Source organism: Stegostoma tigrinum, chromosome 23 (assembly GCF_030684315.1).
Source record: "Stegostoma tigrinum isolate sSteTig4 chromosome 23, sSteTig4.hap1, whole genome shotgun sequence".
NCBI lineage: Eukaryota > Metazoa > Chordata > Chondrichthyes > Orectolobiformes > Stegostomatidae > Stegostoma > Stegostoma tigrinum.
Window position 1 is genome coordinate 34,022,950 of NC_081376.1, and position 13,883 is coordinate 34,036,832.

General features: G+C 42.7%; 1 protein-coding gene across 2 annotated transcripts in view; it reads left to right on the plus strand.

Moving 5' to 3' along the window:
• Positions 1 to 13,883, plus strand: part of vwa3a (von Willebrand factor A domain containing 3A) — a 41,955-nt gene that overhangs the window by 21,658 nt on the left and 6,414 nt on the right. For both annotated transcript variants that reach the window (XM_048552759.2, XM_048552761.2), the window contains 9 exons: positions 286 to 356; positions 924 to 1,082; positions 1,847 to 1,937; positions 2,849 to 2,959; positions 3,466 to 3,563; positions 4,978 to 5,130; positions 8,822 to 8,930; positions 9,764 to 9,908; positions 11,673 to 11,817. In XM_048552759.2, the coding sequence (XP_048408716.2) occupies positions 286 to 356; positions 924 to 1,082; positions 1,847 to 1,937; positions 2,849 to 2,959; positions 3,466 to 3,563; positions 4,978 to 5,130; positions 8,822 to 8,930; positions 9,764 to 9,908; positions 11,673 to 11,817 (1,082 nt within the window). The remainder of the gene's footprint in view (positions 1 to 285; positions 357 to 923; positions 1,083 to 1,846; positions 1,938 to 2,848; positions 2,960 to 3,465; positions 3,564 to 4,977; positions 5,131 to 8,821; positions 8,931 to 9,763; positions 9,909 to 11,672; positions 11,818 to 13,883) is intronic.

The following is a 13,883-nucleotide window of genomic DNA, read 5'->3' on the forward strand; positions in this document are numbered from 1 at the left end:
GAAACAGGGCAGGATTTCTGGTTTCAATGATGTTGCTAGGCAAGGACAAGGGTTACAGACATTGGATGTGAATGAGTTCAAATTTAGCTGTGATAATTCCCAGTGGAATTAAATAAATGGCTGTTAGTTAGTATTCAGGCTGGTACTTAAAGCCTGCTGTCTGCCTGGAGCCCCAAGATTATAACCCAGCGAGAGTTGCTGCTTTCAGGAGAAGACTGGATTAAGTGACTGAGTGTTTTGCCATTTGTGTACACAAATTGTTTGATTTTCTGGATTTCTTTTAAGGTATTATAGAGAGTGATGACATTCACCTTCTACTGGCTGAAATTGAGAAAGCTGCCAACTACTCACAGAAGGTGTGTTTAATAACATTAAACATTCAAATCATTATTATGGTATTAAAATTCCTGATACCTATTCAGTTAATATCCACACTGGGGAGATACATCTCCCTATATTGTATGTAATAATTTTCTATTTAAATTAGCAGATGTAATTTAAAACTATGCCATCATGACCATACATACATTCCTATCTGGGTATTTTCCTCTAGCCATACAATTCTTCAAAATCTCTGCACTCCTTCAGCGCTGACCTCTTCCACATTCATACTTTGCTGTATCCTATGTTTGGTCGCCAAGGGCGGCCATACTTTCAGTTGCTTGGACCCCTAGCTCTCTAAACCTCTTCATCTCTCATTTTCTTTAAGACGCTACCCAGAACCAGCTTCATTCTAGTGCTAATATCTACTTGTGAGGCTCAGTACCAGGATGTTGTTTGGTTGCCCTACAATGAAGCACCTTGGACATTTTATCATGTTAAAGACTCTATGTAAATGCAAGTTGCAATTATCCCCTTGCTGTGATCCCTGTCAGACAACATTACTACAATGAATTTGAAGGGTGACTTACCTCCTTGTACAGTGTGCCATGCTGGTCGAATCTTTAATGAAACGCTCCATGAAGCAGTCACAAACATCAACAGACGTTGGGGACGGTTTAAAGATGTTGGTGAAAAGGGAGAATCGCTACCCTCAGAAGCTGCTCACTCCAAAACCCATGGCACTGAGTCCTGCCAGAAAGGTAAGGTCATTCTGTAAGTAACACCTGACTCGGAATTTCAAAGAGGAAGTGTGAGAGGGGCCGTGTGTCTATTCACAGCACTCCATTCCAATCACAGTGTAACTGGGCTAACTGTTGGATCATGTCAGAAAACCACAACATCACCTGACAGGGAAGGAGGCTGTATCTGTCCTATGTGCCTTTAATGGTACAGTATAGAAGGGGCTTTGCACTGTATCTGACCCTGTATCTGTCCTATATGTTTGATGGTATGAAGAGCTTTACACTGTACCTAACCCTATGTTGTGTGTTTGATGAGTTAGAGAGCACTTTTCTCTGATTCTGACCTGTGTCATGCATACCTGTGTATAGTTGACAGTACAGAGTAGAGAGTTTTATTTTTTGCCTAACTTGTGTACAAATTTTCTTTCAAAACAGGTTATGCAGAATTTAGCTACATTTTATATTTCCTTCGAATCAAACAATGTATCCAGTTGATAGGCCAGAGTGAGTTGATTTGGTGGGATTGCTGCGTCACTCAGTATGTGGGAGAGTAAGCAAAACTTGAGAAAAAACCAGAACATTCTCAAAATCCCTGCAGCACAATACATGTGGTTGTCGAAGAGATCGTCTCTCTATCCCTCTGACTGGACCAGTAACCCCTCAGAGCTGGTGAATCAGTTCCATCCATCTGCTCAGTGGCTGCACAATTCTTAACAATTAAAATACAAACCACTTAGTGGAGGAAGATGATGGTTAACCTGTGATTTCTGTGATTCCATTAGCAAGCGAGCGGGGGAAGCAGCGAAGAAAGCAGCTCAGCTGTCAGAGCCCTGACCTGGCATCCACACAGTGCAAAAGTTGCCATCCCTCCAGGTGTGTGTTCAAATACAGAACGGACAAGATGCCTGCTGAGTAATGATTCAAAGCTTGGGTGAGGAGAAATACTGTTGGTGAATTTTGGTACCTGGTAGGGGCCAGATTCTGTCATTCCCGCAGGAGAACTATCTCACTGGCATTTTAAGAGAGCCACACAGTCTATAAAAGCCCAAAAGGCTTAAATCCTGTTCGTTCACAGCCACAAGGTCAGAGTGAAATTATCCCTATCCTTTCCAATTGTGACCCCCATGTCGTCACACCCTTTCTCTCTCATCACCATCCTCTACTCCTTGTCCCGCTCCCTATCACTGCGTCTTTTCTCCATGTGCTGCACCCTGTGCCTGCTGAGTACCCTCATGCTCCCTGACCCCCACACCCTCCTTCTCCTTGAGCAGATATGTTCCTTGATTTATCTCCTGTTTCCTTGAGCTCCTGATCCCTCTGTCATTGATGCTGGGTACCTTTCGTTGCTGCCTGAATTTCATTTTCATTTGGGGATAACCTTTGTCATGCATTTTGCCTGTACTCTTCCATGGGTTGTGTTGTTGCTGACAAGACCAGCATTTGTTGTCCATCCCTAATTGCCTTTGGCCTACCAGGCCTTTCAGAGGTTTGTTAGAATCGCGCACATTGTACAGAAGGCAGATTTCTTCCTCTGAATGGGTTTTTACCACAATGAATGGTTTTTATCATGCTTTCCAACTTTATATTTGTAGATTTTGGAAATTGAATTTAATCCAGCTGCTGTGGTGAAATTTGAACCCAGAGCATTAGTTTAGGCTTCTGGATTATTCTTCCAGTGATGTTACCACTAGGTAACTATCTCCTCTGAACATTAAGAAAACCTAACATTCTGTAGCTCGGAAAGCAGACATGCATTAATAATATTTATAAAATGTTTGTTCCAGCTCATCTCAATAAGAAGTGGATTCACTCCTCTGTGGAAAATCACACAAAGACAAATAAAACAGCAAAGGTTTCGAAGTCAATGTTCTACACAGAGGATGGAAATAAAATCGGTGAGTGTGACACCGTATAGTCATGCCTGTGTGAGTGTTGAACAGACCTGAATACAGCCCCAGAATCATTGTGTTCCAGTGGCTCGCTCTGAACTCTGGATTGGAAAAAGTCAAGCCTCACTTCAGATCGTTGATGTGGTGGCAGTCTCGGAGTTAGATTTCAAGTTGGATGTTTAATCTCCGGGGTGCACAGAATCTGTGTGTGCTGCTGCCTACTGCCTGAGATAGTGTAGAGGCTTAATGAAGACTCATAGCATACGCAGCATGGAAAGAGACCATTCAGCCCATTGTGTCTGTACTGCCTCTCTGAAAGAGCTGTGCAATTAGTCATATACTGTCATCTTTTATTCCCCATTGTCCTGCATGATTCTCCTTTAAAATGCTCCATAAATCAGCATCTTAAAGGTGCTATGTATTATGTATTTTGTGACTGATTGCTGATGATAATTCTTTAGTTTGTACTCTATGCTGAGACTACTGAGAGTTGTTTCTATTGCTGTCGGAAGGTGCAGTCTATCAGAAATATCCTAAGATGAAGAATATGAGGAAGACCATTCCCTTTGTATACTTGCCAAAAGAAGAGGAGATTTGTTCAACCTCAGCGGTATGGTGTATCCATCCCACAGTGCTGGGATTTTGCATTCAGAGCTTCTCAAATGTGCAGCTGTTTTATCAGTAATTTTTTTAAAGATTAATTCTTGGGATGTGTGCATCATTTGCAAGATTGGCATTTGTCACTCACTTCCTTGTTATTTTGGAGAAGTTGGCAGAAGACTTTCTTATCGAACCATTAATATCAGGTCAATGGTATTGAGAACTAAACAATAAACAAAAGAACAGCGGATGCTGGAAATTAGAAACAAAAGACAGAAATTGCTGAAAAAATGTCAGCAGATCTGACAGCATCTGTGGAGAGAAATCAGAGTTAACATTGGGACCAATGATCCTTCTTCAGAACCAGTGTTCTAAAGAAGGGTTTTTGGACCTGAAGTGTTAACTCTGATTTCTCTCCACAGATGCTGCCAGACCTGCTGAGTTTTTCCAGCAATTTCTGTTTTTTTTTTGTTTTTAATGCTGTTGAATGCACACTTGTTTCAAAGAGTCATTCTGTGATTGTGTAGGACTGGAGTTATGTACAGGACTAGATTATGTAATGATGCCAAGTCTCCTTCCCCAAATAAGATGAATGAACTTGTTAGAATTTTATACCAATCTATTGATTTTTTTTTTCTGTATGAGATGGGCTTTTTTAATTACAGATTTCGTCTTTAAGCAGTATTCGTATTCATGAGCTGTTATTCATAAATTTGATCAGCAAACTCAGAGTCCATTGTACATCTGAGTTACAGACTGAGTCTGTCCAAGGTCACCACTCCTAGCCACAGGCAGCAGCCAGAGAGAAGCCTCACACCCTCCAGGCCAGGAGCTTCCACGTCCAGCCTTCTCAGGCTGCTCAGTCACCACAACTTATTGTTAAATTTTCAGACTTGATCTGACAGGTTGAATTCGATCATTTGAAAATGTTTTTTAATTATCCTGATATCTGTGCAATGATGTCCTGCTCAGACATCAACACCCACGCCCCACCTAACCCCCCTTTATGGAGTTGGGATTGGAACAGGATTGAGATTCTCAAACAGCCAACAAATTCCCTGATTCCCGAAATGTGGCTCCTCATTGAAAGGATTGCCAATGGCCATGGGACTGTTTCCAGGTTAGAAGTTAGAAATGTGAGGGAATGTCATTCAGTGATTAAAGCAAACCCTTCTTCATAAACAAACACTTCCTCAGTGAGATCTGATTATATTTTGACAGCTTCCTTGTTTTTGACACCTTTGTTCCTTTCACTGATACATTGTCCCAAACACGAGCAATTTTTTTTTTGTTAAGTCCTGACAGTAGCTCTAGCATTTTGCGCCTTCAGGAAAAGGAAGTGGAAAGTGGGGTAGGGGAGTTTTGAACAGTAATCCTGTCTGATACATTGTCCTCATAGACCTTTTGCTGTATTTTATTTGAAGTGGTTGAAGAAGTTCAGTATTAAGAAGCTGGGATTGGATCTGCATAAGCTCGTCTCCAGCCTGGACTGTGTGCACACAAAGCAACTTGTGAGGAGCATACGCAAAAGGGTCTCAGCAAAGTATTGTGCAGCCTTCCCCAGTGTGGAAATCAATGTACGTTCCAGCCCGAAGGCTGAATCAGCCTGTCTTCTTTCAGTCAGTTCTTATAATACAAATCATTGCTATCTTACTTTCTGTCGTCATGTACAGTTCAGTGTATGACCTGAAGGAAAATCACAGCAGCAACAGCTTGTCGTTTGTTGTCAATCGTGTCTCAGTGGGTGGCACTTTTATATTTCAGTGAGGAGGTTATGTTCAGGTTCTACTTGAGCACTGATCCTGGCTGACACTCCCATCCAATACTGAGGCAGCACTGAGATACTAGAGCTGCCCCTCTTAAATCAACATGGCACCTTCCTTCTCAGAGGGATGTGAATGATTCCACAACATTATTGCAAGAATAGGATTCCAAGCTGTGTCATTGACATGCTTCTTTGTGGGATCTTGCCATACATAGATTGGCTGCCATAGTTGAGGATTATCAGACCAGCCATGATGTCATCAAATGGCAGAGCAGCCTGAATGGGCTACTCCTGCTCCTACATTTTATTGTCTTATATTCCCTACATTACAACAGCGATGACACTTGATTGTAAAGTATTTTGGACATTCTGAGGGTGTGGAAGTTGATATACCAACGGCAGAATTTCCAATCAGCACTTGCCGTTAACATGTCATATCGCTTTTTGAACAGGGGGCTAGAGGGTGGTTGATGTGAGTAGTGGTGGAAGTCCCCGGGTCCTGCACTCGGGGAAGTGTCTTGGTTTTCCGCAAGAAAACCAAATGGCAAAAGAATAACTGGTCAACATTACCCAAGATTAGAAGTTCCAATTGTTTAAATTAATTGTAAATTCCTAAAGCAGTTTCTATGTTTTTTTTTCTGTAACTCATGCCAGTGATGTTTTGGATCAGTTCTGAATGATAATGTTGTGAGTTAAATCCTTGTGCCAGGAACTTTGTGGGAACATTTTAGGGCAGCAGCAAGGGAGTGTGGCATTGCCCTGAACTTTTTGTGTGAGATGTTAACTGTGAGCGCTCTCCTGCCCACAACATTGGTATAAAGGTGCCACATGCTTGGCCTGCTGTGTTCATCCAGCTTCACACTTTGTTATCTTGGATTCTCCAGCATCTGCAGTTCCCATTATCACTGATACAATTTTTACCCCATAAACTACATGTTGTGTTTAAAAGTACCATCATGGAGAGGAAGCTTGCCATATCTGCAATGTGATGATATGGTCTGCTTATTTATCATGTCACAGCATGATAGAATAGTACAACAAAGGAGGAGGCCAGTTCACTTTCCTGATATTGTCCCATTCTGCCACTCTGTCCCCGTATAATCCTACAATACAATGCCACTCTTCCTTCATATCTTGCAAGTATTTCTTCTGCATCATTGATACAATTCCCTTTTAAAGTAAACTATTGATTGTGATTCTATCATTGTCTCAGGCATTTAATTGCTAACCACACGTGTGCTTTCTTTGCCTTGAGTTACCTCTGATTCTTTAGGCCCAATCAAAGATAGTAGTGGTAAGTTGTGTGTGGAGTCAGATGAGATAGGGGAAGCGCTAAATGAATATTTTTCAACAGTATTCACTCTAGAAAATGATAATGTTGTCGAGAAGAATACTGAGATACAGGCTACTCGACTAGGTGGGATCGAGGTTCAGAAGGAAGAGGTATTAGAAATCCTTCAGAAGGTGAAGATAGATAAGTCCATGGGCCGGATGGGATTTATCCTCGGATCCTCTGGGAAGCCAGGGAGGAGATTGCCGAGCCTTTGGCATTGATCTTTAACTCGTCATTGTCTACAGGAATAGTGCCAGATGACTGGAGGATAGCAAATGTGGTTCCCCTGTTCAAGAAGGGGAGTAGAGACAACCCTGGTAATTATAGACCAGTGAGCCTTACCTCAGTTGTTGGTAAAGTGTTGGAAAAGGTTATAAGGGATAGGATTTATAATCATCTAGAAAAGAATAAATTGATTAGGGATAGTCAGCATGGTTTTGTGAAGGGAAGGTCGTGCCTCACAAACCTTATTGAGTTCTTTGAGAAGGTGACCAAACAGGTAGATGAGAGTAAACCGGTTGATGTGGTGTATATAGATTTCAGCAAGGCGTTCGATAAGGTTCCCCACAATAGGCTATTGTACAAAATGCGGAGAAATGGGATTGTGGGAGATATAGCAGTTTGGGTCGGAAATTGGCTTGCTGAAAGAAGACAGAGGGTGGTAGTTGATGGGAAATGTTCATCCTGGAGATTAGTTACTAGTGGTGTACCGCAAGGGTCGGTGTTGGGTCCACTGCTGTTTGTCATTTTTATAAATGACCTGGATGAGGGCATAGAAGGATGGGTTAGTAAATTTGCAGACGACACTAAGGTCGGTGGAGTTGTGGATAGTGACGAAGGATGCTGTAGGTTGCAGAGAGACATAGATAAACTGCAGAGCTGGGCTGAAAGGTGGCAAATGGAGTTTAATCAGACAAGTGTGAGGTGATGCACTTTGGTAGGAGTAACTGGAAGGCAAAGTACAGGGCTAATGGTAAGATTCTTAGCAGTGTAGATGAGCAGAGAGATCTCGGTGTCCATGTACGCAGATCCTTGAAAGTTGGCAGGTTGACAGGGCTGTTAAGAAGGCATACACTGTTTTAGCTTTTATTAATAGAGCGATCGAGTTCTGGAACCAAGAGGTAATGGTGAAGCTGTACAAAACTCTGGTGTGGCCGCACTTGGAGTATTGCGTACAGTTCTGGTCACCGCATTATAAGAAGGATGTGGAAGCTTTGGAAAGGGTGCAGAGGAGATTTACTAGGATGTTGCCTGGTATGGAGGGAAGGTCCTACGAGGAAAGGCTGAGGGACTTGACACTGTTTTCATTAGTGAGAAGAAGGTTGAGAGGTGACTTAATTGAGACATATAAAATAATCAGAGGGTTAGATAGGGTGGATAGGGAGAGCCTTTTTCCTAGGATGGTGATGGCGAGCACGAGGGGGCATAGCTTTAATTTGAGGGGCGAAAGATATAGGACAGATGTCAGAGGTAGTTTCTTTACTCAGAGAGTAGTAGGGGAATGGAATGCTTTGCCTGCAACGGTAGTAGATTCGCCAACTTTAGGTACACTTAAGTCGTCATTGGACAAGCATATGGACGTACATGGAATAGTGTAGGTTAGATGGGCTTGAGATTGGTATGACAGGTCGGCACAACATCGAGGGCCGAAGGGCCTGTACTGTGCTGTAATGTTCTATGTTCTATGTTCTAATACAATGGAAGGGTGGGCCTTTCCGCCTGTAACTATATGATTTAATACGTGTATATTTTTATACTGTAGATATAGTAAAATACTGTCTTAACTGATTGTGTTTGTCATAACAGAGAAGTTGTTTTATAAGAAGTTAGAAATGTAGGAAGAAGAGGAGGCTATTCAGCCCCTCATACTTGTTTTACCATCTAATCAGATCATGTCTAATTGTACATTAACTCCATTTGTCCAGCTTGGCTTCTTAACCTCTAAGAAAAAGAGCAGCAAGTTCTCTTGATGTTCTTAGCTAGCGTGTGTCCCTCAGCCAGTACATTTCTCCTTTTTACTGTCTTCACAAGGAGGCATGGCCAACAAAGGAAGTGACTGGATGTCTAGGAGTTTGAAATGTTTTGATGTGACTGGGAACACAGGGTTGATTGGGACTTGGTGTTAGATTTTCTGATGGTTGAGCCAGTGGTATTATGGTTTCTGTTCCAGGGTGTGATGAAGCATCTACACTTACAGCTGCATGAGCTAGAAGAATACATTGAACAAATGCAACAAACTCTGAGCCGATTCCTGCAGCGATTACAGTGGCTGCTGTCAGGTGGGGACTGTAAGTTAAATTCAATCCACTGCCCACTCCCACACTCTGACACTGTAAATACAAGGCCACATGAAAGCAACAACAACTTACATCTTTCTAATCGTCTTTAAGTTAGGAAAACATTATCAGCATGAGTCAGACATAATTCAGTTGGGAGCCAAACGAGATCTTGCGATAAGCGACACCCCAGCATGCCCAATGATGTTTAACAGAACAGCAAGCTGGGGAGGTTTAGGGAGGGTGATCCAGATCCATGGCATCATGGTAACTGAAGGTACCATCATTAATGGTAGTGCAAAGTGGGGGAGATATGTGCAGGACGCCAAAATTGGGTGAACAAAGGGGATTGTAGAGCTCAAATAGGAGAGGTCGGGAACAGGGTGCAGGGGAGTTTGAAACACGCTTATAACATCTTCGAATTTGAGGCCACTTGTAGGTGAGTGAGTGCTGGGATATGGGTTCCAGCTGACAGCATTTCTGTGATTATTGTGTGAAGTGGCTTTGGCCAAGAGTAGGAAAGCTATTTCTTGTAAAAGCAATATATTGCCGATGCTGGAGATCTGAAATTAAAAACAGTGGATGCTGGAGAAACTCAGCATGTCGAACAGCATCTGTGGTGAGAAATGGAGTTAACATGTCAAATCCAGAATGAATCCTCTTCAGAGCAGAAGAATGCTAAAGAAAAGTCATACAGACGCAAAACGTTAACTCTTTACTCCACAGATGCTGCGCGACCTGTTTTCTGTGCTTGTATAACATTGCAGTCCTGTGGATTTTCTGCTCTGTGATTGTCTGTCTGTGTTGATGTTTAATCTTTAAATATCCTGGCGTAGGAAGCAGATGTCTGTTTGGAACAATCTTGGAGAAGAGAGTCTGTATTTTGCTGGATATCTCAGGCTCCACAAGCCCTTACCTGCCAGCCCTGAAAAATGAGCTCACTTCACTGATCTGGGAACAGCTGAGGAAGGGCAGCCACAGGTAAGCTGGAGGGGAAAGGCACTATAGTGGGATCTGTACAAACTGGTATGCCTATCTCTCAGCCCTACTGGATACATTGCCCCGATTCCTCCATCGATTGTATTTCTTGCTGAAGAATAATACACTGAGAAATCTGGTTTCTACTGACGATTCACAAGCTCAGATAGCTCAGTTTGATCCTTTTTAACTCCCTCAATATTTCTCTTGCTTTGCAATGTTTTTTGGCTATTTCTCTGCAGAATATATTTGGGGTTAGGAGGAAAATTAAGTTATTCTTGTGGGCCAGGTCTTCAATGCAGAGAATTCGTGCAAGTTGACAAAGACCATATGCAGAACAAGTATTCAACCCAACAAAGACACAAAGTGCTGTGGAGAAACTCAATAGGTCCGGCAGCATCCATGGAGAGAAAACAGAGTATTTCAGATTTAGTGACTCTTTCTCAGAGCCTGTACTGACAGATCACTAGACTTGAAATATTATCTCTGTTTTACTCTCTCCACGCATGTTGCTAGCCCTGCTAACTCTGTCTGCCGTTGTTTCACATTTTCAGCATCAACAGTTCTTTTTTTATTTGAGTATTCACCCCAACTTTGATACTCTTACCTATGACAATTGGAACATTTGTTTGTGGAGTTATAGAAGCTTGCAGCACAGAGGGTGACCATTTGTCCCACTGTGCCAATGTTGGCACTTTCAGAGGCTCATCCAGTTAATCTCACTCCTCTGCTCTTTCTCCTTAGACCCTGCAAATGTCCCACTTTGAATATTTATCCAATTCCCTTTCGAAAGTTACTGTTGAATTTGCTTGCAATGCCCTTTAAGGCAGAATATTTGGATCATGATAATTCCCTGCAAAAGATATTTTTCCTCATTGTCTCTAGTTCATTTGCCAAGTTTCCTAAACTTGCATTCCTTGTTTGTCAAAATTTATGCCACTGGAAACAGTTTTTCCTTAATTATCCAATCTAAATCTCCCTTTAGGAATAACATTATGAAACCATCCCTTAGTCTTGCCCTGATGAGGACATTCCCAGCTTCTTCATGTTACGAACTCCCTCCTCCTTGGTACCACTCTAATGGATCTCTTCTGCACAGTCTTCAAGACCTTCCAAAAATGTGGTACTCAGAACTGAACACAAGCTAATGATTGATAAAGGTATCCATAATGTCCTTGATTTTGTACTTGTTGCTTCAAATTATAAGCCTGAGGATCCCATAATTTTTTTAATGCCCCTCCCAACTTGTCCTTCCACCAGTTGTATGGTGGAACACCAAACAGCCAAGACTGGAATAAAAAAGTAGAAAATTACTGGTAATAGAGTCATAACGATATATGGCACAGAAACAAACCTTTTGGTCCAACTTGTCCATGCTGGCCTTCTATAAATTTAATCCGATTTGCCAGCCTTTGGCCCATATCCCTCTAAGCCCTTCCTATTCGTATACCCATCCAGATGCCTTGTAAATGTTGTAATTTTACCAGCCTCCATCACTTCCTCCAGCAGTGTATTCTGTGTATGCACCGTCCTCTGTGTGGAAAAAGTTGTTGCTTCAGTCCCTTTTATGTCTTTCCCCTCTCACTTTAAACCTATCCCCTGCAGTTTTGGACTCCCCCACCCAGGGAAAAGACCCTCCCTATTTTCCCTATTCATGCCCTTCATGATTTTATAAATCTGTAAGGTAGAGAGAGAGAAGCAGAGTTCACCAATCACTGACCTTGTCACTATATTTCCATGGTGTTCACAAAAGTGTTTTTGTCACAGCTTTAACTTGCTATGTTTCGCTGAGCGTGTCACCACTTGGCGGGAATCCCTGGTGGAGGCTACAGATGAAACTTGCCACGATGCTGTCCAGTGGGCTTCAGGAACCATTGCCCATGGAAACACGTGCACCCTGGAGGCCTTACAGGTCAGCTTTTCTTTTACGAAGGTTTGTTTTAGCTCTTGCCATCACAGAACCCATATTTGTTGGCATGGTTGATGCCATTTGTGAAGTGCAAAAATGATGTTCAAATGTTTGCTGAGTCCATTTAGTTTGGGGCAGTGTCAATGTAGAGCTATGTCTTATAATTAACCAGCTGATGAAAAGAGATAAATCCAGTTTAAAAAATTGAGGATGACCAGGAGGCATGGGATTAAACCAGGTCAGAAGAGGAATGGATTGGGAATTGGGAGATTCCTCCGTTCCTGGGGATGGGTGAGCCTCTGGACTGTGTAACCAGCTGGTGTGATGGACTCTGACTCTCTGCCACAGACACTGAGATCACTTCATATGGTGAAGTAGGAAAGGGATTTTCCAGATGTTTGTTTTCCCTCATATGAAATCTACATTTCTCGTCTGTTTTTGTCCTTAATGATAACCTGCAGGGTGGGCTATTGAGGGAGGGGGGATTCAGATGAAGACTCAATAGGAGCCTGTCGCAGTATTTCATCACTCCGCTCTGGCTGGTTTGATGGAACTGCTGCCTTTCCACACCCATCTATGTTCTTATGCCTTTGTAATTGGGATGTTTGTGAGGTTTTACACTCAGATTGGCAGCATTGCAGAATGCTGATGCCGATACGTAGTCAGTGTCCTTAAGGACCTTTCAGATTCTCAGCCATGTCAAATCTGAGCCTTAGCAACATGTCAGGCTGGCAGAGGAGCCAGGTGGTCACGTAGACCTGACCAATCCCAATCTGTTCTCCCTTTTACAACCTTATTGGCAAGGTACAAATGAACATGTCAAAGGTGCTTGATCAACACTGGAACCTTATTGCCCAAAGCCTTGCTTTTGTTTCTTTAGATTTCCTCTTCCCTTAACCAGACAGCAAAAATAACAGCTAGTTGTATTTACATTGCACCCCATTAAAATAGTTCAACACCCCAGGTTTCTTCACAGGACTTGTTAAACTAACTTGGGCACCAAAGCAGATAAAGAAATTTTAGGGCTTTTGACCAAGAGTTTTGTTAGACATGGGTTTTAAAGAGGGGCGAGAAGTGAGCAGGTTTGATGACGGGGACTGAGTTCCTGGCAGCTGGAGTTAGTGTTGGAGTGATGAAAATCTGAGATGTACCAGAATTATAGAAACAAAGACAGAGATGCATTGAGAGGGCAGAGTAGTAGAGAAGGTGCAAAGCTATCAGGGCAAGGCCATGGTGGGATTTGAAAACTGAGCTGTTGACAGACCAGAAGCAATGTAATACATCAGTATTCAGTGGTGAGTGGAGTTCCACAGGGCTCTGTCCTTGGGCCTCTACTGTTTGTAATTTTTATTAATGACTTGGACGAGGGAATTGAAGGATGGGTCAGCAAGTTTGCAGACGACACAAAGGTCGGAGGTGTCGTTGACAGTGTAGAGGGCTGTTGTAGGCTGCAGCGGGACATTGACAGGATGCAGAGATGGGCTGAGAGGTGGCAGATGGAGTTCAACCTGGATAAATGCGAGGTGATGCATTTTGGAAGGTCGAATTTGAAAGCTGAGTACAGGATTAAGGATAGGATTCTTGGCAGCGTGGAGGAACAGAGGGATCTTGGTGTGCAGATACATAGATCCCTTAAAATGGCCACCCAAATGGACAGGGTTGTTAAGAAAGCATATGGTGTTTTGGCTTTCATTAACAGGGGGATTGAGTTTAAGAGTCGTGAGATCTTGTTGCAGCTCTATAAAACTTTGGTTAGACCGCACTTGGAATACTGCGTCCAGTTCTGGGCGCCCTATTATAGGAAAGATGTGGATGCTTTGGAGAGGGTTCAGAGGAGGTTTACCAGGATGCTGCCTGGACTGGAGGGCGTATCTTATGAAGAGAGGTTGACTGAGCTCGGTCTCTTTTCATTGGAGAAAAGGAGGAGGAGAGGGGACCTAATTGAGGTATACAAGATAATGAGAGGCATAGATAGAGTTGATAGCCAGAGACTATTTCCCAGGGCTGAAATGGCTAGCACGAGGGGTCATAGTTTTAAGCTGGTTGGTGGAAAGTATAGAGGGGATGTC